A 25,092-nucleotide genomic window follows, 5' to 3' on the forward strand; every position below is an offset into this window, starting at 1 on the left:
GACCCTGCCGGCAGCCTCACAAGATCCGCCGTGAGCTCCTCTTCCTGTTCCCCCTCTTCCCGAGGCCTTCCCCCTCCTCTAACCACGTTAGCCGCCGGAGCCCGAAGGACCTCGTCGCCGGCCATGTCATTGCCGTCGTTGTGGTACTCGGCTCGCGAGGCCGAGCTCAGGAATGAGCTCCTCGAGCTCTGTAGATGGCGTAGGGTCTCTCTCCCAGCTCGCTAGCCCCCTGCATCGGCACTATTGTCGACGCCCGAGCCGCAGCCGCTGCTGGCCTCATCGCCGGCAAGGATTCCGATGACCACCGGGTCCAGCTCCACTCCAGATAGATGCGGCGTTTCACCAGCTGCCTGTAGCTCTCTTCTGCACCCAAAACCGACGGCTATAGCGCTGTCTGGCTCTCTCCGGCGAGCCCTTCGCCGCGCCCGTGGTCGCCGCCGGCCATACTCCGGTGGGGGCCGACGTGGCCAAGTTAATCCGGTAGTTTAGAGGCTTAAACTCTCGCTGACAGTGGGCCCAAGGCCAAGTCAACTTAGTTAAGGGGCCGGTCAGTGCGGGATTAACCCCAGAGAGGCTGACCAGTGGGTCCCCCCTGTCAGGTTTGACCTGAACAGGTCGGCTGACCTGCTGATGTCATGCTGATGTAATAAAAGTATTATCCAGTATAAAAATAATTCCAGAAATGTTTAAAACTTCAAAAATTCATAGAAATTAATCTGTAACTCCAATGGAAATAATTTATATATGAAAAAGTATCAGAAAAATTCAAGGAATCTGAGTATGCTATTTTCAATCATGTTTGAAAAAGTTACAGAACCCTAACATGTAGAATAATGAACAAGTCAATCCTTATAATTACTTATAAATGGAATTTGGAAAATATTTTTAAATTTAATTATGCTTGACATGATCAAACATTAATCTAATAACAAACCAGTACCTTAACATGACATCTCATGCATGCTAACATCAAGTTGATCTGAGCATCAGGTCGAATCAATTAAATCGGTATCCGAGAATACCTCGTTTGAATTGATATTCGAATATGATTCAAATCAACTCTAAACCTAATACATGTTGATTATAATAGTTTATCACCTTGCATTCTCATGCCATGCTCATGCACCATCTTGCTTGCATATGATTGTTATTGATTGTTGCCATTCATTTCGGTAGGCTCCGCACCCCCGGATTCCATCGAATATCCGTCTGACGGATATTGTCCCTCCTCTGAGCAACAAGGCAAGCAACCCTTTTGATCATCCCGATAATTTGCATGTTCTTGCTCCTGCACTTATTTATTGCATTAGGATCAAATGCTTCAACTGCTTTTGCCACGTTAGTTGAACCCACTTCCTTTGCATGACCTAACCTTGTCACAGTAAATAGCCGAACCTTGCAACCTAGCATACCTGGTAGTTGCTTGAGCTATGATGTGCCTTATCCTGCTATGCATGCTATGCTTAGAGTTGTGTATGGTCTGTCATCTGGGAGATGAACAGAATTGTGAGAATGTGTTCGGTAAGCAAAGGTTGTGTGTTGAACCTGACTTGGTAAAGGTACCGGTGAAAGGCTGTGTAGGAGTACATGGCGGGTTGTTTCATTGGAACCGTCCATAGGAAATGAGTTCCGTGTATGTAATCCAAGACTAGATACTACCACATGCTGGGCCCTGAAATATGACCCTGCTCGGCCTATTAATCGCTTAGTACTCGGTCCAGGAGTTGCAAGTAGTTCTCGGTGTTTATAGTACGCTCGGAGGCCGTGCATGGTGCGACTCGAGAGGTGGGCCGTGATGCGGTGGCGGTGCACGGTGTACCAAGTGGCACCGAATGGTGGGCTTGGGAACCCTGCGCACATCGTTTGAGGCCGTGGAAACCTTGGCCGGACTTCCGACGGGTTACTCTCGGATAGGCGATAAACCGTACTATGTACTAGTGTGGTTACGGCCGTGGCCGACTCCTCGGGGCTTCGCTGAAGGTTGCCGAGGTGCATGCGTGCACATGGCGATAAGTGGCGGGCGTGTGTGACGTACACCCTGCAGGTTATGATCTATTCGAATAGCGCGTCCCCGGATATGGACTACTTGGAGACATATGTTGTTCATAGATAACTTAAATGGCTACTCATAAAATTGCCAAGATAGCGTGAGTGTCGTGGAGGCATTTCGTATGGAGACGGAATGATTCCACGATGGTGTATTGTTGTGGTGTTAGTGGACTCTGTAGCGAGAAATCAAGTTGTCAAAATTATTTAAAAATGCAAGTTGTCTAGCCACGAGTCAGATGCTGGCTTTCCGCATGAAACCCCACAATACCTTTTTGATACCTTGCATGAGTAGTTAGTTATCCTAAAGTCTTGCTGAGTACCTTCGTACTCATGTTTGCTTAATAAATGTTGCAGAGGTTTCTAATGACCCTAATGGGGGGTTCTTCGTAGACATCGACGATGACGAGTAGCTGGTGTCCTAGCTACGATCTGGCCCTACGTTGGATCTGTAGTATAGTCAGGCCATGTGCCTTCTAGTTGACCTGTCTGTACTCAGACAGTTTAAACTCTTCCGCTGGCTTGTAACTGAATGATTGCTATTATGGGTCGTGAGACCCTTAATGTGTAATATTATGTGTGTGGCTCTTCCGAGCCTCTTAAATAAAGGTTGTATGTTTATGGTTATGTTGTGATGCCATCGATGTATCTATACATATCGGTATGCCATGCGTACGTGTGTCGTACTTGATATGTATGGGGTTTGATTACTTAGTCGTGAACTTTAGTAGCACTCCTTACAAGGAAATGCCCCTTTGTGATCCAATGAGCCTTGGTAGTTCGCTACTACTCCGGACACATTGATTGACCGGCATGTGTCCTTCTTAGCTGTTGTGTCTGTCCCCTTTGGGAAATGTCACGCGATGTAATGGAGTCCTTGTCGCTTGCTACGACTCGTCTACATTCGCTGATGACCGACACCTGCTTTGTTGGGTCATGTATGCCTGTCCTTGTGCGGTACTGCCACTTTGGTTTATGACTAGACATGTCGATCCGGGTTCTTTGACATTGGAATGCTAGCGACACTATTGCATACGTGAGTCAAAAGACGCAAAAGGTCCCGGCTAAGGTAAGGCTGCAGCCGTGGAGTTAACCGTGCGTGAGACCGCAAAGGGATGCGATGTGTTACAGGCTGGATTCCTATGGCTTAGGATCAGGGTCCCGACAGCAAAGCACTCCTTTGAAAGCCTCTTCAAGGGTCATTTACTTTCCTTTCGCGAGAAACACGACCATGTCTCTTAAAAATGAAAAATGCATTTCCTTTTTTTCTCACGAGAGACACATATTTACTTCTCGTGAAGGCTTCAGCCATGCCTCTTTCCAAAGGAAAAAAACATGCTCCCAGTTCGATATCCCCCCCCCTTTTTCTTTCTTTTCTTAGGGAAAAAAGTTTGCTAAAATTTATCATCACAGGATCTAGTTTTGAAGGTCTTGACGTGGGGAACCCAACTGTAAAAACGGTTTAAGATTTGGATGCGCGATTTAAGATATAAAACATTTTGAATAAATGAATCTATGAAAAATGGGAAAACTCTCTCTCGTTTGAAGGTTGAGTGAAAACAAAACTTGCCCTCCGTCGAAGGTGGGAGTGACCTTTGCAAAGAATGCTTCTTAATTCGTGATTTCGCTAATTGAGTGCAACTAGCTAAGAGGTACCCCTTGCGGGAGCTCTTCAAGTGTCACTTTCGATGGTCTAAGAGTGTATCACTTTTAACCGCCGTCACGTATCTCGTGGTGGACGCTTCATTGGGATTTTATTTTGGACGCATTTTTGGGTTTTAAAGGATTTTTGGGTTTTTTGGGTTTTGCCTAGTTTTTCCTACGTGTTGGGCAAAAAATCGAGAAAATATTTTTCCCCGTGAAAATACATTTTTTTTCTTTTACGAGAGGCATAAATTTTCTTTTGCACTGACACAGATTTGCTTTCGCACGGTGCCTCCTAGTAAAAAAGACACGTCTTTTTTTCACGAGAGGCACATGTTTGCTTTTTGAGAGATATATTTGTGGCTTTCAAAAAAAAGGAAAAATCATGCTCCTGGGTCCATTTCTTCTTTTGTTTTTTCCTAAAATAATTTAGTCAAAACCTATTAGCATGGAACTAGTTTGAAGATTTCAACAGCAAAAATACAACATAAAAATGTTCGCAATTTAAATGCACGGTTTAAAAATATAATCTATACTATTAAAGGGGGATCTACCGTCTGTCGTGATGGTTCGACCTCGTACGATACCCACTTCCTCCCGCTAGCACTTCCACCAATTTTTTCCAACCATCCATAAACCAGGAGATTAAATAAAGAGAACAACTGGTTCACTAAAAAAGGCCCTCGACCAGCCCATCGCTCCTTCGCCGCACAAAAAATCGCAACAAGAAAATCCACGCCCCAGGAAAAAAATAGAATGCACGTTCTCCACCTCGGCTGACGTGCAAGCCTCCATCCTTAGATCTTTTTCACCCATGAACTGCCAGCACCTGCTCTCCCGCAACCACCCAGTGCTTCTGGCCTCCCTGTCCACTGGGCGCCGGCCTACACCGCCTCCCCCTCCATCGAACGACCTCCTCTCTCCGCGACTACACATGTGCCTCACAGACACGGGCCTGCACTGGAGAGCACCACGTCAAAACAAACTCGTCCGTCCAGCAAGATGGAGCGGAGACAACGGGGGTGGAGGAGCAGCGCTAGATGGGCGCCCGACGGCGACCTGATACAAAAGGAGTCAGACACATGAGTGCAGGCGGAGGACACGGGCACAGGAGACCAGCCGACCAAAGGACGACGGAGGGCGGAAGTGTAAGCCTACCGTGGCCGACAGGTGAAGAAGTCACAAGGCCGAGGCGGCTGACGTGTGCCGGTGCGTCTTGTGGGACGCGCGACTCCGCGTCGCTGCCGCACGATCTCCATCATTGTCGCGCCGGTCGTGGCCCTCTCCAGGCGAATAGGATGGCAATGTCACTCTTCTTTGAATCCAGTTAACTGCAGGTGTTGGAGGGCGCCGCCGTGAGTCTCGGCTCTCGTTCTCATGACATCGCCTCCTCATCGCGCATCTAAGTCTCTGATGGAAGACAACGACGCATAAACTTTCCCCTCAATTTGGATCTTGCTTGATAAATCACGACCAAATTTCACACGGATTCCCTACTGATGGGCCCTATCAAGATGAGGACAGGATTTGTGACTCAAGCCTTTGGTGCTTCTGGCTCTTGTTCTCGTCCTGGTCGGAAGTTGCGCGGGGCTGTGAGTGTGCACGCATGATGATAACTATCACGCATCTCAAGTTTTCCATGGAGAAGGAAGCCGGTATGTGCTCTTACTCCTCAACTTGCACTGCCTATATAACACATTGCCTGGACACCAACTGCATAACCGCGTACGTGCTCCTACAATATTTATTTGCAGGCCAATCTAAAATTTCAACATGTAATTATTTGGAAGGACAAGTATCTTTGTGAGGAACATCTTTGCTGAAAGGATCGATATGGTTGACTAGAGGGGGGTGAATAGGCAATGACCACTTTTTAATTAATCTTAACAAGTTAGGGTTAGCAACATAAAGGTTCTCTAAAATGACAACAAGGTGATGAACCTATATGATGCTACCAACTATAAACACTAAGGCAAGTAAGAGATAGTCTACAACAAAAACATACACAATGTAAAGATTAGAGATAACCGCAAGTGGAACCAATGAAGATGAGGATGTGTTACCGAAGTTCCTTCCCTTTGACAGGAGTACGTCTCCGTTGGAGCGGTGTGGAGGCACAATGCTCCCCAATAAGCCACTAGGGCCACCTTATTCTCCTCACACCCTCACACAATGCAAGGTGTCGTGATTCCACTATAGGTGCTCTTGAAGGCGGCCACCGGACCTTTACAAACAAGGTTGGGGAAATCTCCACACAAAGCTTGGAGGCTCCCAACAAGACCACGGAGCTTCACCACAATGGAATGTGGCTCCGAGGTGACCTCAACCGTCTAGGGTGCTCAAACACCCAAGAGTAACAAGATCCGCAAGGGATTAGTGGGGGGAATCAATTTTCTCTTTGTGGAAGTGTAGATCTAGGCCTTCTCAACCAATCCCTAGGAAATCAACAAGTTTGATTTGCTAGGGAGAGATCGGGCACTTTTGAGCTTAGGGAGCAACAATGGAGCTTGGGAGAGTCAAAGGTAGGGTTCTTGAGCAAGAAGAACCCTTTTATATAGCGGGAGGGGGAATCCAACCATTTTCCCACTCACAGCACGAGCCCAGCGGTACTACCGCTGGCTTCAGTGGTACTACCGCTGAGCCCATGGTAGCGCAAAGATACTACCGGGCCAACCACCGCCAAGAAAGTCTTTGCAAAAAGTCCGGCGAAGTACAGCCGCAAGGATGGCGGTACTAAAGTCCTGGAGCGGTACTACCGGTGACCAGGGGCGGTACTACCGCTAGGCCAGCGGTACTACCGCCGGGCTAGCGGTACTACCGCTAGTCCCAGCGGTACTACCACTAGGTGACTTTTTTGCAAGAGGAGAAAAACCAGAGATGGGAAAAGCTCCAAAGTTGCAGGGAAAGGGGATGGAGATAAAGTGTGTGCGTGCAAGATTGATTCCACCCAAACCTTTCCAATACGGATCTCCTCTTAATAGTATGGTGTTCCTACGACTCAAAAACCACCAAAAAGAATCGTAGAGGACACTGTGCTTCTATTCCATGGAGGGTGCCGAATCGTCTTGTGCCTTTGTCATGTATTATCTGAAAGCTCAATGCACACGATTAGTCCATTAAGTTACTTTCATCAATCACCAAAATTACTTAGGCATAAATATGCCCTAACAATCTCCCCCTTTTTGGTGGATTGATAACAATACCGGATTTGCACACTAGAAAGCATGTGATCATAAAGATAATTTAATAGAGATAATAGAAGAGCATATGACTCACATCATATGATAAAAATAGGTCTCACAATAAAAACAAGTCTCACATCACACGTAGTAAAGATAGCAAATATGATCAAACCAAGTTCAAAGCAAACACGATAAAGATAAAGCAAAGCTAAAGCAAAGCAAATCCAACTCCTAGACTCTCTCCCCCTTTGGAACAAGACACCAAAAGGGGGGCACACCTAAGACACAGGTGGTCACTCCTCATCCCCAGACTCATCCGTGGCATCTGGATCCTGCTCGTCCTGCTCCTCCTCAATGTCCTCCTGAGAAGCCTCCTCCTCAGCATCAAACCCAGTCCACTGGTAACCTTGAGCCCTCATCTAGTCAGTCTCTGGAGTGATGTCGTCCTCTGAGCCGCTTGAGATTGCCACATCAAGTGTCCTTAAGACACGCTTGTGCCTCTGACGGTTCTCCTTCTGGGCCACATGAGACTGATACTATCCCTTGGCCTGCATACATAAGAGAGTCTTCATCTGATCGTTTGGCTTCACAGCCCAAGATGGCATATCAGAAGAGCGGGTATGCGAAGCAGGTCCTCCTCCAGCAGCAGTCTCTGTGTCCATATCCATGGGCTGAGAAGAAGTTGATGGGTTGGCCCATTTGTCTTTTATACGCAGCTTGATAGGATCATGCAAAAAATAGTCAGCTTGTATAGGGAAGGGATCTATCAGACAGATATCGTTCCACCTCTTCTGAATATAGGCAAACAGGTAAGGCCCGTAGATGGGAACCTTACGGTTCATGATGCAATTCCAGATCTCATGGAACATCACATCAGCTATGTCGAGAGGCGCAGTTTCCTTAGTCCTTGCCTCCTCACACAACATAAGCATCTCAGCCAGATGACCATGCACCTCGTCCTTGTTGCCAATACGAGGGGACACAGAGTTGCGGAAGACCCGATGCATGATATCCAGATGCGTGGGGAGCACACCTTTTTTGATGTAATTTTGTTGCAGCCTATCCTTGGGGCTGGCAGTAGACGAAGTAGGAGCATGAGGACGCATCCCAAGAACATTTTCTTCCCCCTGGAAGTCAACGTTGAGGAACTGCATGAACTCCGTCTAGGAACCAGTCAGCTTCTGATTACCGGTCATGCAGGTCATGGTGCACTCATCATCAGGTTGAAAGTGAACAATGACATAAAACTGGGTCACAATATCTGGATCGAAGTCCTTTCTGAAGGTGATGATATTTGTAAGGCCAAGCTTTTAAATCAAGGAGAGAGCCTCGCCAAAGTAGTCCGGATGCCACCGAAAGTGAGCGAGGTCGATCCACTGCACTGGGACAAAGATCTTCTTGAAGGGCACGATGATGTCACGATAGATCATTGCATGTTCCCGTGACCAAACATGATCGACGCCCCTGAGCTAAGCCTTGTCATCAACATAGGGATCACAGGTGCGGAGTGCCAGAAAATCCTTAGGGGCCATAGTGCGAACGTTGACCCCTTTGGACTTGGTAGCAGTCTTCTTGAAGGACCTCTTCTTAGGATTCAGACTGGAAGTGGCGGAACCTTCTGGAGCCTCTGGAGTGCGATACTGCTTTGGTTGGGTGTTACGTGCAGGGTTCGAGCGACGAGGACCACCTGTGACACACAAGACACACACACCAAAAAGAGCGACAAATGGAGTCATGGCAATGTTCAAAAATCATAAGAAGAAACACATATTGCCAAGAGAAATCAAAATAATAATAAAAAATAACCTCCTGGCGGTAGTATCGCTCCCCGTGGCGGTAGTATCGCTCCCCGTGGCGGTAGTACCGATGGGGGTCCTCGCGGTAGTACTGCTAGAGGGTTGACTTTCAGATGTGGATATATTTGAACCCACAAAAGCTACTAGATTCGTTTCAAGAGATCCACGGCTAATAAATAAACTCATTACAAGAATCACCATAGCCTAACACATGTGGAACTCGAGATCATCTAGATGGAGACAAGCCTAGTCAATGGGATACAAGTTTTAGATCAAATCCATGAGATGTATGATAAGAGCTACTAGATCTAAAACATGGAGAACTAGGGCATGTCAAAATATTTGCAATGAAGAACATTAGACCTAAAATCCCCTAAGATATCTCTCTCGTTCCATCCAAAAACTAAGCACAAATCATATCCATGGATCCAAATCAGCAAGCTCCTAACCCTAGAACCAAACACACCAACCAAGAGAAGAAGGGGAGGAGCTTTACCGGAGTCCATGGCACTTGACGGAGGAAGGAGGAGGGGAGCAAACCCTCCAACTGAAAGGAGAGGAGGGGCTCCGCAGAGAGAGATCTAAATGGGGGGAGTTCGATGTAGAGGGAGAGAGAGCCACGAGGAAGAAGCAGGGCAAGAAAAAAAATGGCTCCCCCTCCTTTATATAGTCCAAGGGGTACGAGCCCAGCGGTAGTACCGCTCGGTCATGGCGGTAGTACCGCTACCCGGGCGGTAGTACCACTCCCCCTGGCGGTAGTACCGCTCGGGTCCTAGCGGTAGTACCGCCGTCCTGGCGGTAGTACCGCTCCCCCTTGAGACAGCCCTAAAAAGCCCTAGTCAAGCCTCGATAGGCTCGGGTCCTGGCGGTAGTACTGCTACCCCTGGAGGTAGTACCGCTACCCCTGGTGGTAGTACCGCTACCCCTGGCGGTAGTACCGCTGGGGTCCTGGCGGTAGTACCGCTACCCCTGGCGGTGGTACCGCTCAAAAAGGCACAACGAGACATAGAACTTCGTGGAAATGACGTGGGCAACGACTAGTCAGTGTAACAAAAAAGGTAACACCAGCAAGATATACTAACTAGTCATTTTGTATCCTTTCTTCAATACGAGAGAAAGGTGGGGGCGGTGGCCGAAGCCACCTATGTTTGAGACAAAGGTATGACACCGCGAAGAATTATCCTTGGGTTCACGACTAACCCTCGTCTTTGAAGCACAAGTGCCATTTAATAATGGACAAAGTGAAAGACTTGATAGATTTATGCATAATGAGGGCAGGGAAAGTTCATTGAGAGAACAACACTCCCCCTATGTCCATGCCTACACCTAGAACAAGATGTAATGCAGAGTGAGGTGCAAAGTGCCTAGTTTCAATCCACATTACTTGAATCAATGATATTTAGCTCATGCCTTAACTCCCGGAACCTTGCTTCATCTAGGGGCTTAGTGAAAATATCTGCAAGTTGCTATCAGTGTTGATGAAGTGAACCTCAATATCACCTCGCTTGATATGTTCACGAATGAAGTGATGGTGAATATCAATATGCTTGGTCTTGCTATGTTGCACCGGATTGAGGGAAATCTTGGTAGCACTTTGATTGTCACATAGAAGAGGCACTTTGTCACAAGTGACACTGAAATCCTTTAAAGTTTGCCTCATCCATAGTAACTGTGCACAACAACTTGCAACTGCCACATACTCAGCTTCGGTGGAAGATAGTGAGACACAATTCTGCTTCTTTGAAGACCAACTTACCAGTGAACGACCAAGGAATTGACATCCTCCAGAAGTTGACTTCCTCTCCACACAGTCTCCTGCCCAATCTGAGTCAGAATAGCCCACTAGGTTGAAGTTTGCTCCTTTGGGATACCATAGACTAAAGTTTGTGGTATGAGCCAAATATCGAAAGATTCGCTTAACAGCCATAAAATGGCTTTCTTTTGGTGCAGATTGAAACCGTGCACAAATCCCTACACTCAACATGATATCCGGTCTAGATGCACAAAGGTAAAGAAGGGATCCAATCATGGAGCGATATACCTTTTGATCCACTGCTTTACCATTGGGATCATTGTCAAGCTTGCATCTTGTTGGCATGGGAAACTTGACCGGCTTGACATTCTCTAGCTCGAACCTCTTGAGCATGTCTTGAGTGTACTTCGCTTGTTTGATGAAGGTCCCTTCTAAGCCTTGTTTAATCTCGAACCCGAGGAAGAACTTCAACTCACCCATCATAGACATCTCAAATTTCTCGGTCATTAGTGCAACAAATTCTTCATTGAAAGATTCGTTAGGGGAACCAAAAATGATATCATCAACATATAGTTGGCATATGAACAAATCCCCTTTGACCTTCTTAGTAAAAAGAGTGGGATCTATCTTCCCAATTTCAAACCCACGATCTTGTAACAACTCAGTAAGGTACTCATACCACGCACGTGGGGCTTGTTTAAGGACATAGAGTGCCTTATTAAGTTTGTACACATGATTGGGGAGCTTGGGATGTTCGAACCCCGGGGGTTGTTTGACATAGACCAACTCATTTAAAGGAACATTAATAAAAGCAGTTTTCACATCCATTTGCTGTAATTTGAAATTATGATGAGAAGCAAATGCAAGCAGCATGCGAATAGGTTCTAGACGAGCAACAGGGGCAAAGGTTTCACCGTAGTCGATACCCTCGACTTGGGAGTAGCCTTGAGCCACCAATCTTGCCTTGTTTCAAATCACAATCCCATTGGCATCTTGCTTGTTTTTGAATATCCATTTGGTCCCAATGACATTATGTTCCTCCTTTGGTCTGGGCACTAAATTCCGGACTTGATTACGCTCGAAGTTGTTGAGTTCTTCATGCATGGCCATAAGCCAATCCTCATCATCGAGTGCTTCCTGTACCTGTTGAGGTTCACAATACGAAACAAACACGTGATGCTCACAATAATTCCAAATTTGCTGACGAGTGGATACTCCCCTTTTCAAACTGCCAAGCACATTCTTCATAAGATGTGACTTGACTCTCAGCTTGTTCGCAATCTTGGCTGCGCGATGCTCCAAGAGTTCTGCATTGGATAACTGGGGAGCATCGACTTGATTACTTTGCTTGCCATTGTGTTTTGATCCTCCCTTGGCACCAGTAGCCCTCTTAGGTGCCACAGAAGGGAATTGAGAGACAACATCCTGATCAACTTGATTTTCGACTTGAGCAGGCTCACTGGTTTGTCCTTGTTCTTGTGGTTGCTCTTGATCTTGATCTTGTGCTTCTATTTGGTCTGGATCTTGTAGTTGCACTTGATCTTGATCTTGAGCAGATTCAGAACCTTGTGTAAGCACTTGGACATCATGAGGCACATCACCATCTTTGAGCAATTGATCTTGTCCTTGAACTTGTTCAACTGGTTGTGGGTCTTCTCTTTGTTCATCGGAAGCGTGTGGGGCTTGTGAGGATGATGGCTCCACTTGAGTAGAGCATTGTCCTTCTCCTTCGGCCACAAGGGGTTCCTCAATGGGGAGTATTTGACCAATCCCCATTCTTCTTACGGCTTGGGGAGGAATTTCATCACCTACATCACATAGACCACTTTGCTCCACTTGGGAGCCATTATTTTCATCAAACTCCACGTTACACGTTTCCTCAAGGAGCCCGGTGGACTTGTTGAGGACACGGTAAGCATGATAGTTTGTAGCATAACCAACAAAGATGCCCTCTTGTGCTCTAGAATCAAATTTAGCTAAACGTGCACCTTTCTTGAGAATGAAACACTTACACCCGAATACCCGGAAGTACTTGAGATTGGGTTTGTTTCCGATTGGAATCTCATATGGGGTCTGATACGTCCCCAACGTATCTATAATTTTTGATGGTTTCATGCTATTATCTTGTCAGACTTTGGATGTTTTGCATGCCTTTTATATATTTTTTGGGACTAACTCATTAACTCAGTGTCAAGTGCCAGTTCCTGTTTTTTCCATGTTTTTGACCCCTTTCAGAGGAGATTTTGAAACGGAGTCCAAACGGAATAAAATCCCCAAAAAGAATTTTTCCATAACGAAAGATGATCAGCAAACTTGAGAGCCAAGGCAGGGGGCCCCAGGGGCCCCACAAGCCCTCACCCCGCGGCCAGGGGGGAGGCCGGGGCCCACAGGCTTGTGGGCCCCCTGGACGCCCTTTGCCCTAGGGGTTGCACCTATATATTCCCTAAAAATCCCAAAAAAATCAGGAGATCATCAAAAGTACTTTTCCGCCGCCGCAAGCTTCTGTCTCCGCAAGATCCCATCTGGGGCACGTTCTGGTGCCCTGCCGGAGGGGGATTCGGACACGGAGGGCTTCTTCAGCAACACCATGACCTCTCCGATTATGCGTGAGTAGTTCACCATAGACCTACGGGTCCATAGCTAGTAACTAGATGGCTTCTTCTCTCTCTTGGATCTTCAATACAAAGTTCTCCATGATCTTCATGGAGATCTATCTGATGTAATCTTCTTTTGCGGTGTGTTTGTCGAGATCCGATGAATTGCGGATTTATGATCAGTTTATACATGAATCTTATTTGAGTTTCTTCTGATCTCTCTTATGCATGATTTCATATCCTTGTAATTCTCTTCGAGTTGCGGGTTTTGTTTGGCCAACTAGATCTATGATTCTTGCAATGGGAGAAGTGCTTGGTTTTGTGTTCATACTGTGCGGTGACCTCACCCAGTGACAAAAGGGGTAGCGAGGCACGCATCATGTTGTTATCATCAAGGGTAAAAAGATGGGGTTTTCATCATTGGTTTGAGATTATCCCTCTACATCATGTCATCTTGCTTAAGGAGTTACTCTGTTCGTCATGAACTCAATACACTAGATGCATGCTGGATAGCGGTCGATGTGTGGAGTAATAGTAGTAGATGCGGAAAGTATCGGTCTACTTGTCTCGGACGTAATGCCTATATGTATGATCATTGCCTTAGATATCGTCATGACTTTGCGCGGTTCTATCAATTGCTCGACAGTAATTTGTTCACCCACCGTGATATTTGCTATTTTGAGAGAAGCCTCTAGTGAACACTATGCCCCCCGGGTCTACTCCACACCATATTTTCAGCCTTACACTTTTTACTTCGTTGCACTTTCCGCCTTTAGATCTCACTTTGCAAAAAATCTTGAAGGGATTGACAACCCCTTTGAAGCGTTGGGTGCAAGCTTGTTTGTGTTTGCGCAAGTACTCTGGACTTGACGAGACCCTCCTTCTGGATCGATACCTTGGTTCTCAAACTGAGGGAAATACTTACTGCTCCTGTGCTGCATCACCCTTTCCTCTTCAAGGGAAAAACCAACGCAAGCCCAGTCTCCGTCAACGTGTCAATTTCTGGCGCTGTTGTCTGTTGCCGTAGCAGGGTCTTGTTCAAGCCTTTGCAGATATAGAGCCGATTAGACGCATGACATGCTGTGTTGATGGCTTCGGCCCAAAAGTTATATGGAGATTTGAATTCCGACATCATTGTTCTTGCCGCGTCCATCAACGTCCGGTTCTTCCTTTCCGCCACACCATTTTGTTGAGGGGTGTATGGTGCTGAATATTGATGTTTTATTCCCTCGTCACCTAGAAACTCATCCAAGGTGTAGTTCTTGAACTCGGTGTCGTTGTCACTTCTAATCATCAGAATCTTTGCTTCATGTTGACGTTGAGCTTCATTAGCAAAGTTGATGACAGTTTGTTGAGTCTCACTCTTCCTCTTGAAGAAATATACCCAGGTGTATCTTGAGTAGTCATCAACAATCACCAAGCAGTACTTTCTGCCCCCAAGACTATCAAATGATGGAGGACTGAAGAGATCCATATGAAGGAGCTCCAACGGCCTCTTAGTGTAAATGAGAGTCGTTGGACGATGAGCAGTTTCATGAATCTTCCCTTCAATGCAGGCACTGCAAGCACGATCTCTGGCAAAACTCACATTTTTTAGTCCACGAATATGGTCCCCTTTGAGGAGAGTTTGCAAAGATCTCATATTGACATGAGCTAGTCGGCGATGCCAAAGCCAGCCCACATCAACTTTAGCCATTAGACAAGTCGCAGTCTTAGTGGGTCGCTTTGAAAAGTTCACCACATAGAGACCATTTTCGACATATCCAACATAGGATACTTTAAGAGTCTCGCTCCACAAAAGGACCACAATATCAATATTAAAGAATGTGGAAAAGCCCATAATTGCAAGTTGACAAACCGAAAGTAAATTGTAAGCAAGGGACTCAACAAACATGACCTTCTCAATAGATAACTCTTGAGAGATGACCACCTTACCAAATCCCAATACCTTTGACGATGATGCATCAACGAATTGGACATGGGTGGGCATAGATGGGGAAGGATGCACATCCACCACTAAGTCCTTTCTTCCGGTCATATGATTTGTTGCTCCACTATCGAGCAACCATGACACCCCATCGGAAGCAAACTCCTGCAATAGATCAAGGCTTGGTTTTAGGTACCCATTTTTGAATGGGTCCTTTAATGTTAGAGACAAGGGTCTTAGGAACCCAAATAGCCCATTCAATGGACTCATAGTAAGAACCAACAAATCTGGCATAAACATGCCCATCACCAGCACGACATAAAACATAGGAAGGATTAAGTTTGCCGGCTCATTTTCAGCATATGAGTCGATGAAGCAACTTTCACATGATAAATAGGCTAAAAAAGGCTGTCACCAGACCTGTAAAGCGGTAGGCACTGTAAAACAGTGTAATGAACATGTGGTCATCTAGAACGACTGAGAACATTCTAGAATAGTCTGCCTACTTCTATTATTCAGCTAACATTTTCTGTTGTGCTTATATGTAGAAAAATTATCCAAGGATTCAAACAGTGGTGAATAAAGTTGGGGCAATTTCAAATGAATTTAGAGTTCCAAAGTTTGAGATTCTAGCAGGGAAAAGCGATATGGTGACTGAAGTTAAACAGTATGGTGCTACATTTAGACTTGACTATAGTTTGGTCTACTGGAATTCGAGACTTGAGCACGAACACATCAGATTGGTTTCCCTTTTCAAGAAAGGAGATGTTATCTGTGACATGTTTGCTGGTATTGGCCCATTTTCTATCCCAGCCGGACAGAAAGGATGTGTTGTATATGCAAATGATTTAAATCCAGACAGTATTCATTATCTGAAGACAAATGCAAAGATTAACAAGGTGGAGGATTATATCTTCACATATAACAAGGATGCTAGAGTATTCATGCAAAGTTTAATGGCAGTACCTGACCCAGAAACTAAGCCCGAGTGTCAATTTGGTGCTGCTAATCGCTGTTCTGAAGAAATGGGTTCTTCTGGTAATGAACATTCTACGTCGAATGGAAATCATAATGGTACTGCCCCCCCCCCCCCCCCCCCCCCCCCCTGGTAGTTTATGGTGATTTTTTTTTTTGCTCACGGTAAGGCTACTGTATAATAGATGTACAAGAGATCAGGCAGGAGAGTTTGGATGGATCCTCCATGGTAAACACTAACGCCAAAAGGCGTCAAGAAACCTCTAACGAAGGTAAATTCATTGTATGTAATGTTTGTAAGAATCTTGCTAGAAGTCTATTTGCCTTCTTAATGTCAAAGTGTTTATAGCGTGGTAGTTTATCTTAACGAAATCGCGGTATGAGTGAGGTCAGCAGCTTGATAAGCGTGGCAAGTTTAGCTATTATGTTTTCTTGTGGTAGAGTTACACTGTTATGCTTCCTATAGGTGATGTTGCCTGCCAAGAAGATGCCAATCAAACAAAAAAGAGGAACAATAAGAAAGTAAAAAGCTCAGGGCCACTACCTGTCAAGCCTTGGGAGCACGTTGACCATGTATTAATGAATCTCCCTGCTTCTGCACTGCAGTTTCTCGGTAATGTTCTGTCTTATCGTAAACTTTATCATAGCATTTCTGCACAGCAGGATTTGTTTCGTATGCATTAATCACTTTTGCTAAGGACTTAAATCATATCACCACTTATATGAACTTTTCCTCTGCCTTTTGAACTCCAACGCCATAACCGTACATTGTGAATGTGGTTGTGATAAACTGGCTCCCTACATAAACATAACATATCTGCTTCTGGAAAATCTCTCAATCTGTCAGCCACTTTCACCTCTTAGATCCTGGTTTGCGTCAGTATGCACATTTCAGTTCAGCCCATTGGAAACATATGATTTTTTCCCCTTGCGATAGGATTTCTCTCCTGTGTAAAATACCTTGGGGTTGCTGCCTGTAAGTAACAAACATGTAGTTGTTCTATTGTTAATATTTGGTGGAATTGACTTTATATTATTTAACAACGAAAGACATACAGTTGCTCTATGTTTTAGTTTCATTATTTGTATATCTGTTCTGCAGATTGTTTTAGTGGTCTTATTCAAAAGAGATACTGGAAAGGGTCATTACCTTGGATCCACTGTTATTGTTTCATACGTTCGAGTGAATCTGAAGAATCGATATTATGTGTAAGTCTATCCTCGTTGTTTATTTCTCAGTAAGTGATAAATATTCCATTTGATCATACCATAGGTCCACACTGCACAACAGTATTGCCAGTTTCCATATAGTCATATCTGTGTTACGAGGTGTCTGCATTTCTTTTGACAGCTCTTTCCCTCTGTGCAGGAAGCACAAAATAAACTGAATGCCAAGATAGCAGAACCGATATTCCATAGGGTTCGTGATGTTGCACCGAACAAGGTAGATTATCTAGTAAAAGATTCATACTAATTGTCTGCAAAATTTTGTGTGTGCTTTGTTTTGTTTTGTTGATCTTAGCACATGCATTTTCCCCTCCTTTTCCCTTTCTCTGGATTAAGCACAGTGTAAGACCGAGACCAAAATTGTTCATCGGGAATGGTCTTGAAACAGTATATGATATTTATTTCTGCTATGAATGGAATACAAGGATAGGAGAAGATGAGCTCTATTTAGACATGAAGCATGGATTGATTAGTCCAAAATCATCTGTGCGATTGTATCTTTTTGGCCACCAGTACTAGTTTTGCTACTTCACGTTGATTAATGGACGCATGATAAACCTTGCCTGGACTTGTTCTGATGTTCAGACTTTTGTTGCAGGCTATGTTTTGCTTAAGTTTTAGGTTGCCCGTGGAATGTCTTAAGGAGGAAACTGAAGATCACATTCCGTCAGTTGACGGTTAGCCTTCTTCCATGCGTTGCTTCTGAAGTTACGGCCGTTTCCTGGTACACTTCAAGAGGTTTGCTGAAGAAATGTCAGTCGTCCTAGTAAATCTTCGAGCTATGCAGTGCAGTCTGAGCTGAATCACCATTGCATGATCAACGGGAATTAATAGGAATATAGGATGTTTTGTCAGTTTTAACCTGGGAGGTGCTTGTTCGGGGCTGAAATTTAGCACTGCTGACTTGAGTTCTGCTTACATGAGCAAACAAGTGAAGTGGTTGTTACGTGGATTTGTAAGGCTTCACGTAAGTGCAGAGAGAGATTGGTTTCCAGTTTCCAGGTTTTTTTAACCTTGTAATTGAATCATGATGAAATCCGAAATATTAGCACTTTGAACACTATCTGTTTCATATCTTCAATGTAGGTCACCCTAGTTATAACATGCAACGCTGACTGCAAAAAGGAAAAGATGGAAATGCAGTTTTATTTCTTGATATCGTTAGGGTAGCCACGGTAGTTCAAACTAGGCATGCAGGCGTCCAGAGTCAGGGACCTTCCGCATAACGAGAATTTAGCCGAGCATGATAATTAAAGTACTCCAACCTCCGATCCTTATTACTGGTTGCTCAAATGATTGTATTTTGTTAATGCACTTTTTTGATAGGGAACAAATAAAGGCTTCAGGACACGGGATCATTTCCGACTTATTACTTGTTGCTCAAATCCGACTTATTACTTGTTGCTCAAATGATTGTATTTTGTTAATGCACTTTTTTGATAGGGAACAAATAAAGGCTTCAGGACACGGGATCATTTCCGAGAGCTCCTCCTGAAAACCTAGCTGCCGCCACCATCACCTCTGCCTTCATCATAGGCCGGTTCCCCCTTCTCTGGCCAGCCTTGCCGGTGTCGAAAGGGGTGGAGAACCAAATCTATGTGGCTGGTTGTAATGAGTAGTATCATATACCACATATACCACAACCGTAATGCATAGTATTATATGTTAGTATCATAAGATGGTTCATTTATTGTCATGCAAGACACATAGTAACACATCATTTAATATGATACGGTATCATGATATGATACTCAACCATCTCTTTCTTCATTTAATTCTATGCCATCTCATCAAAATTGCCTAGTTGGCATGCATGATACTTCCTATGATACTTCCGTTACGGACAGCCTGAGTGAAGTTCTTAATAAAAACAGTGTTTTCATTAGATTAAGGTTTTAGTAGCCGTGTTCTTCATCAATGGCGTACAAATGCATGTGGTGTTCTTCATCAATGGCGTACAGATGCATGTGGATGCGTTCGCCTGCATCTAGTTCAAGCTACGTGAAGCATTACAATATAGTAGTAGGCTTTGACCAAGTACACCTTTTTTGGCATAATTTTCTCCATCATATTGATGCTGAAAAGGGTGTTCAAGCCGATTGAAGGTGAACTTTCATTCTTCAACGACTACTACTTTTCTTTCCTATCCACAACATTTCAAGGAGTTGGTTGCCGGGAACGAACACCATTATCTCTTTTTTAAAGGGAGGGCATGTGCCTGATTTTATAAATAAAGCCAAAACATACGATCATAACACTCACACAAAGGTATATAGTTGCACCCGTAATCACTGTTGAGGAAATCGTTAACTGCTAGCTGCTTGGTTGACTAGAAAGTAGAGGACATACTAGTGCGATCTTATGCTTAATAAGGATTTTTCTCCTTTAGGGTTTCCCTAAAGTCCTCTCGTCCTTCGACGACGCCGCAGCCGGAGTCTACGCGATTTCACCATCGATCACTCTGGGAATTGATCGGCCGACGTTAGCTATGTTTGCGTGACTACTACAAGGGTCTGCATGGAGGTAATCGTTGGAGATCGACCAGGTGGGGAAGCGAGGGTGGCGCAGAAGGAAGTTCAGAGGGCGATGAACAAATACTCGCAGGACAAGGCGGGTGTGGAGCCTCCTGAAGCATCACAGCGAGAGAAGAGAGTGGAGGATCTGCCAGAAGTGCGGGGTGAGGAGATGTTAGAGGAAGATGGGGGCGATTGGGACCACGTTGGACCCGATCCAACCCTAGAAGATGCTTTTGAAGGGATGAAGCTGCAAGGAGAAGAAGAGGAGGATCTTGATCTCTCGGGGGAGGTGGAGGAACTGATCAAGGAGGTTTGCTGGTTGGCTTTGTTTAGGGTTCATACCCTACGCCCCTTTAGCCATGCGGCTCTTCTAAATTCCATGAGGAACACGTGGGTGTGTGCGCAAGGAGTCACCTTCAACATCAAGGGTCCAAACCTATTCCTAGCACAATGTCATTGCTTAGGGTATTGGAAGAGGGTAATGGAGGGAGGCCCATGGCAATTTAGGCGTGACCCAATTGTTCTTGTGGAGTATGATGGATTCACAAATGTTGCGAAGTACGCGCTTGACATGTACCCTCTCTAGGCGAGAATCAAGGGCTTGCCTGATGGCTCGACGAGGAAGAAGGAGCTTGCGGAGAAGGTTGCTAAGAAGGTAGGAGAGCCCCCATTCACTACCATTATCAACGAAGGGAAGATCAACCCCTCTAGCCACCTTCGGGTGAGAGTTTTTGTTAATGTTAATCAACCTTTGGTGAGATTTGTGCTGATCACTCTCAAGGAGAGGAAGAGGTACCCAGTTAGCTACGAGAAACTTCCAGATTTTTGCTTCTTCTGTGGATGCATGGGACATGTGGTGGAGGAATGTTGTGATGGGATTCATGACCCCAAATTATGCGAGTGGGGGGACTATCTGGAATGGAATAATGATCCCAATGGGGGCAGCGCTGGGTTGGGCGTGGAGGTGGATGGCGGTCTGCTGGAAGGGGTGGTGGTGTTGATGCAGGAAGGGGATCGGCTGGGCGAGGTGATGGTATTGGCAGAGGAGGGAGAGAAGGTAATTCTTTTGACTCGGGGGACGAGGCGCTGGAGCGTACAAGGAACAAATGTTTCAATCTAACCAGCAAGAGGAAGGTTAGGGTGACGGTGTGAAGAATATCCGTAAGAGGCTCATGGGTGCAGATGTCACACTGAATGTTAGGGGACATGCCGTCCCTAACTTAGTTGGTAAAGTCTCAAACACGGTGTTACTTCTCGAGAATGTTAGCTCTTCAGGGATAGGGAGTGCATCCTCTACGACCCCGGGGAAGGAACCTATTGTGAAGAGAAGGTGGCAGGGTGATGAGGCGGGTGGTGATGCATGTATAAAGGAGGATGCTGTTATAGCTTCTGAGGCGGCCTCCGTTGGGGAGGACCGCCGGCCCCAATGAATCTCCTAAGTTGGAACTATCAGGATGGGGGGGGGGAATCCCCATACAGTTCAAGAGCTAGCGACGTTGTGTCAGTCGCATTCCCCCATGCTGTTTTTTATGTGAGACGCGACAAAAAGAAGAGAAGATGAAGAAGGTTAGAGGAAGGATTGGTTTGAAGGGTTTTTGTGGTGTGGATAGCAATGGGATGAGCGGTGGTCTTGCTCTGTATTGGCATGAGTCTCTTGTTGTTGATGTCATGGAAAAGAATGATAGGATAATTGATGCTAGGGTTCGTGTTGACGTTAATGCGGAGCTATGGAGACTTACTTGCATCTATGGGGGACCAAGAGTAGAAAATAGACATCTTATGTGGGAGAAACTTCAAAATGTAAAGAGTGTAAATGATGCACCGTGGCTGATGGTTGGCGATTTCAACGAAGCTCTATGGGACTTCGAGCATTTTTCTACAACTCCTAGAGTTGTCTCCCATATGGTGGCATTCCGAGACACTTTGGAAACATGTGGTTTGGTGGATCTCGGCTTCATAGGAATTCCATACACTTATGATAACAAGCGGTCAGGTGCTAATAATGTCCGTGTACGGCTTGACAAAGCAGTAGCTACAAATGATTGGCGAAACCTGTTTGCCTTTTCTTCAGTTCTCCACGTTCCCTCCCCTTGCTCTTATCATGTGTCTCTTGTCCTCAGGAGTGCTGCAGATGAGGGGCCGGCTGCTCCAAAGAGCAGGAGGTATGAGGTGTTTTGGGAAAGAGATGGCTCCCTACGAGAGGTTATTAGGATGGCATGGGAAGCGGTTGGAGAGGTGCAAAATCTTAGCCAACTAAGGGATGATCTTGCTAAAACCATGTGAAAGGATCGATATGGTTGACTAGAGGGGGGGGGGGGTGAATAGGCAACTACCAATTTTTAGCTCTTCTTACCAATTTAGAGAAAGCAACACAAAGGTTCTCTAAATTAACTACTAGGTGAGAAACCTATATGATGCTAACTACCATGACAACTAGTGCAAGCAAGAAATACATAACAACAATAATATACACAAAGTAAAGGTAATAGATAACCGCAAGTGGAACCGATGAAGACGAGGATCTATTACCGAAGTTCCTTCCCTTTGACAGGAAGTACGTCTCCGTTGGAGCGGTGTGGAGGCACAATGCTCCCCCAATAAGCCACTAAGGCCACCGTATTCTCCTCACGCCCTCACAGAATGCGAGGTGCCGTGATTCCACTATTGGTGCCCTTGAAGGCGGCGACCGTACCTTTATAAACAGGGTTAGGGCTATCTTCACACAATGCTCGGAGGCTCCCAACAAGACCACGGAGCTTCACCACAATGGATATGGCTCCGAGGTGACCTAAACCGTCTAGGGTGCTCAAACACCCAAGAGTAAAAAGATCCGCAAGGGATTAATGGGGGAATCAAATATCTCTTGGTGGAAGTGTAGATCTTGGCATTCTCAACCAATCCCTAGGAAATCAACAAGTTTGATTGGCAAGGGAGAGAGATCGGGCACAAATGAGCTTAGGAGCAACAATGGAGTCTTGGAGGGTCAAAGGTAGGGTTCTTGGAGTGGAAGAACCCTATATATAGTGAGGGAACAAATCCAGCGGTTACCCCCACTTACAGTACCCTCAACATGGTACTAGTGCTTGGAGGAAGCGGTACTACCGCTGCCCCTAGCGGTACTACCGCTTGGTGGGGAGCGGTACTACCGCCATCCCCAGCGGTACCACCGCTAGGCCTGGAGCGGTACTACCGCTTGGTAGGCATATAGCCACGGTAGTAAAAATACTACTACCGGGCCTACCACCACCGGAAAAGTACTCGCAAAAAGTCCGACGAAGTACAACCACTAAGAGAGAGAGGTACTACTGTCCCAAAGCGGAATTCCCTTAGGACTTTTTTAGCAGAGATAGGGAGAGAACATGCGGGAGCTCCATTGTTGCAAAGAAAAGGTGGTGGAAAGAAAAAGTGTGTGCGTGTGTGTTGATTCCACCCAAACCTTTCCGACGGGACCCCCACTTAATAGTACGGCTTTCCTACGACTCAAAACCACCAAAGAGAACCGTAGAATCCACCCTGCTACAATACCACCGAGGGGCAAAGAATCTTCTTGTGCCTTGCCATGTATTATTTGAAATGCTCAATGCACACGATTAGTCCGCAGAGGTACTGTCATCAATCACCAAGATCACTTAGGACGAAATATGCCCTAACAATCTCCCCCTTTTTGGTGAATTGATGACAACACCAGATTTGCAAAAAAATTAATATAATGAAGACATATGCAAACCCAAAGTCTATGAACTAGAGACTGGTTCCCCCTGGATGTGTGCATGTTTAAAGTAGTGCTATGAACAACAAGGCACACAATCCAAGGAAAAACACTCCCCTAGAAATCATAGACTGATACTCCTTGCAATGACCTGATACAACGCTGAGTAAGGAAGCAAGGTACAGCATGTGAGTATAAAGATAAGGGCACAAGATAAATGGACTCACAGGCTAAGCATATAGAGAGGTAATACTGATAGTATAGGGATAGCATATGTCTCACACCATATGACTAAGAGTCTTCACACACATGATAAATTACCCGATACGATAAAACCAGCCAAGTTCAACTAATAAAGACTCAGAAAATACGAAAAACCAAAGCAAATCCCGACACTCTCTCCCCCTTTGGCATCAGGACACCAAAAAGGTAGAGAGGACGCGAACGACACAGGTGGTAGCTCAACCATCAGACTCCTCATCAGATTCCTCCGTAGCCTCCGGACCAGTCTCCTCCGCAGCTTCCTCATCAGTCTCCTCCTGATCAGACTCAGCCCACTAGAAGTCTCTCGCCTGCATCCAACCAACCTCTGGAGTGATGACCTCCTCAGATCCGCTTGAGAAGTGCACGTCAAGCTTCCTCATGATACGCTTATCCCTCTGACGGCTCTCCTTCTCGGCCACATGAGTCAGATACTGCCCCTTCACGTGCATGCAAAATAAGGTCCTCATCTGGTCCTTCAGGTTCTTGGCCCAAGATGGCTCAGCAGAAGAACGGGTATGTGAGGCAGGGCTGCCCTCATCCTCAGCAACAACAACCTTCTCCTCAGTCTCCATGCGATCAACAATACGTGAAGTGGAGGTGTTGGCCCACTTATCTTTTTGGCGCAGCTTGATGGGCTCATGGCTGAAACACCCAGTGGCAGCAGGGAAGGGCACACGAGGAAAGGACTCAGATCACTTTGTCTTGATGAAGTAGTACAGGTAAGGCCCATAGATGGGAACCTTACGGTTGTATATTGCCATGTGAAGCTCGCAAAACATCACATTAGACACATCAAGTGGCCCAGTGTTCTTCATCCGTCCCTCCTCACACATAAGGAGCATCTCCACCAGATAAGAATGAACTTGGTCTTTGTTGCCAACCTGAGGGAACAGAGTGTCGTGGAAGATCCTATGCATGACATCCAAGAAGGAGGGGAGCACATTCTTCCTGAGATAGAAGGGCATCAGCTTCTCCTTGGGGGTAGCACCGGGGTTGGCATGAGGGCACAAGCTAACATGTTTATGCAACCCCTCATCACGGACATTCTGAAGCTTCATGAACTCAACCCAAGAGCCAGACATCTTCTCGCCATTAGTCATCCAGGTCATAGTACGATCCACATCAGCATGAAAGTGGACAGTGACATATAATTGAGCCACTACCTCTGGATTGAAGTCATAGCGAAAGGTGATGAGGTCCTCAATACCTAGCTGCTGTATCATATTCAGGGCCTCTCCAAAATATGCAGGATCCCTCTGGAGATGATTAAGATCAATCCATTGCACCAAGACATATATTTTCTTCCGAGTCACGACAACATCTTGATATATCAGGACTTGCTGCTTGGACCAAAACATCTCACATCCCTTGATCTGAGCCCTCTCAGTGACATACGGATTGATCTTTCGGTGCCACACATACTCTTTAAGAGGCGTAGTGTCATAGTCAATGTTGGCCT

General features: G+C 45.7%; 1 protein-coding gene across 1 annotated transcript in view; it reads left to right on the forward strand.

The window, feature by feature from the left end:
• LOC123402498 (tRNA (guanine(37)-N1)-methyltransferase) overlaps positions 1-18,207 on the forward strand; it is a 33,013-nt gene extending 14,806 nt beyond the window's left edge. The window contains exons 6-11 of the mRNA XM_045096421.1: positions 15,491-16,016; positions 16,103-16,189; positions 16,384-16,530; positions 17,020-17,126; positions 17,287-17,361; positions 17,743-18,207. Coding sequence (XP_044952356.1) covers positions 15,491-16,016; positions 16,103-16,189; positions 16,384-16,530; positions 17,020-17,126; positions 17,287-17,361; positions 17,743-17,826 — 1,026 coding nt within the window. The 3' untranslated portion in view covers positions 17,827-18,207. The remainder of the gene's footprint in view (positions 1-15,490; positions 16,017-16,102; positions 16,190-16,383; positions 16,531-17,019; positions 17,127-17,286; positions 17,362-17,742) is intronic.
• Positions 18,208-25,092: the final 6,885 nt, after the last annotated feature.

Source organism: Hordeum vulgare, chromosome 6H (genome assembly GCF_904849725.1).
Source record: "Hordeum vulgare subsp. vulgare chromosome 6H, MorexV3_pseudomolecules_assembly, whole genome shotgun sequence".
NCBI classification, from domain to species: domain Eukaryota; kingdom Viridiplantae; phylum Streptophyta; class Magnoliopsida; order Poales; family Poaceae; genus Hordeum; species Hordeum vulgare.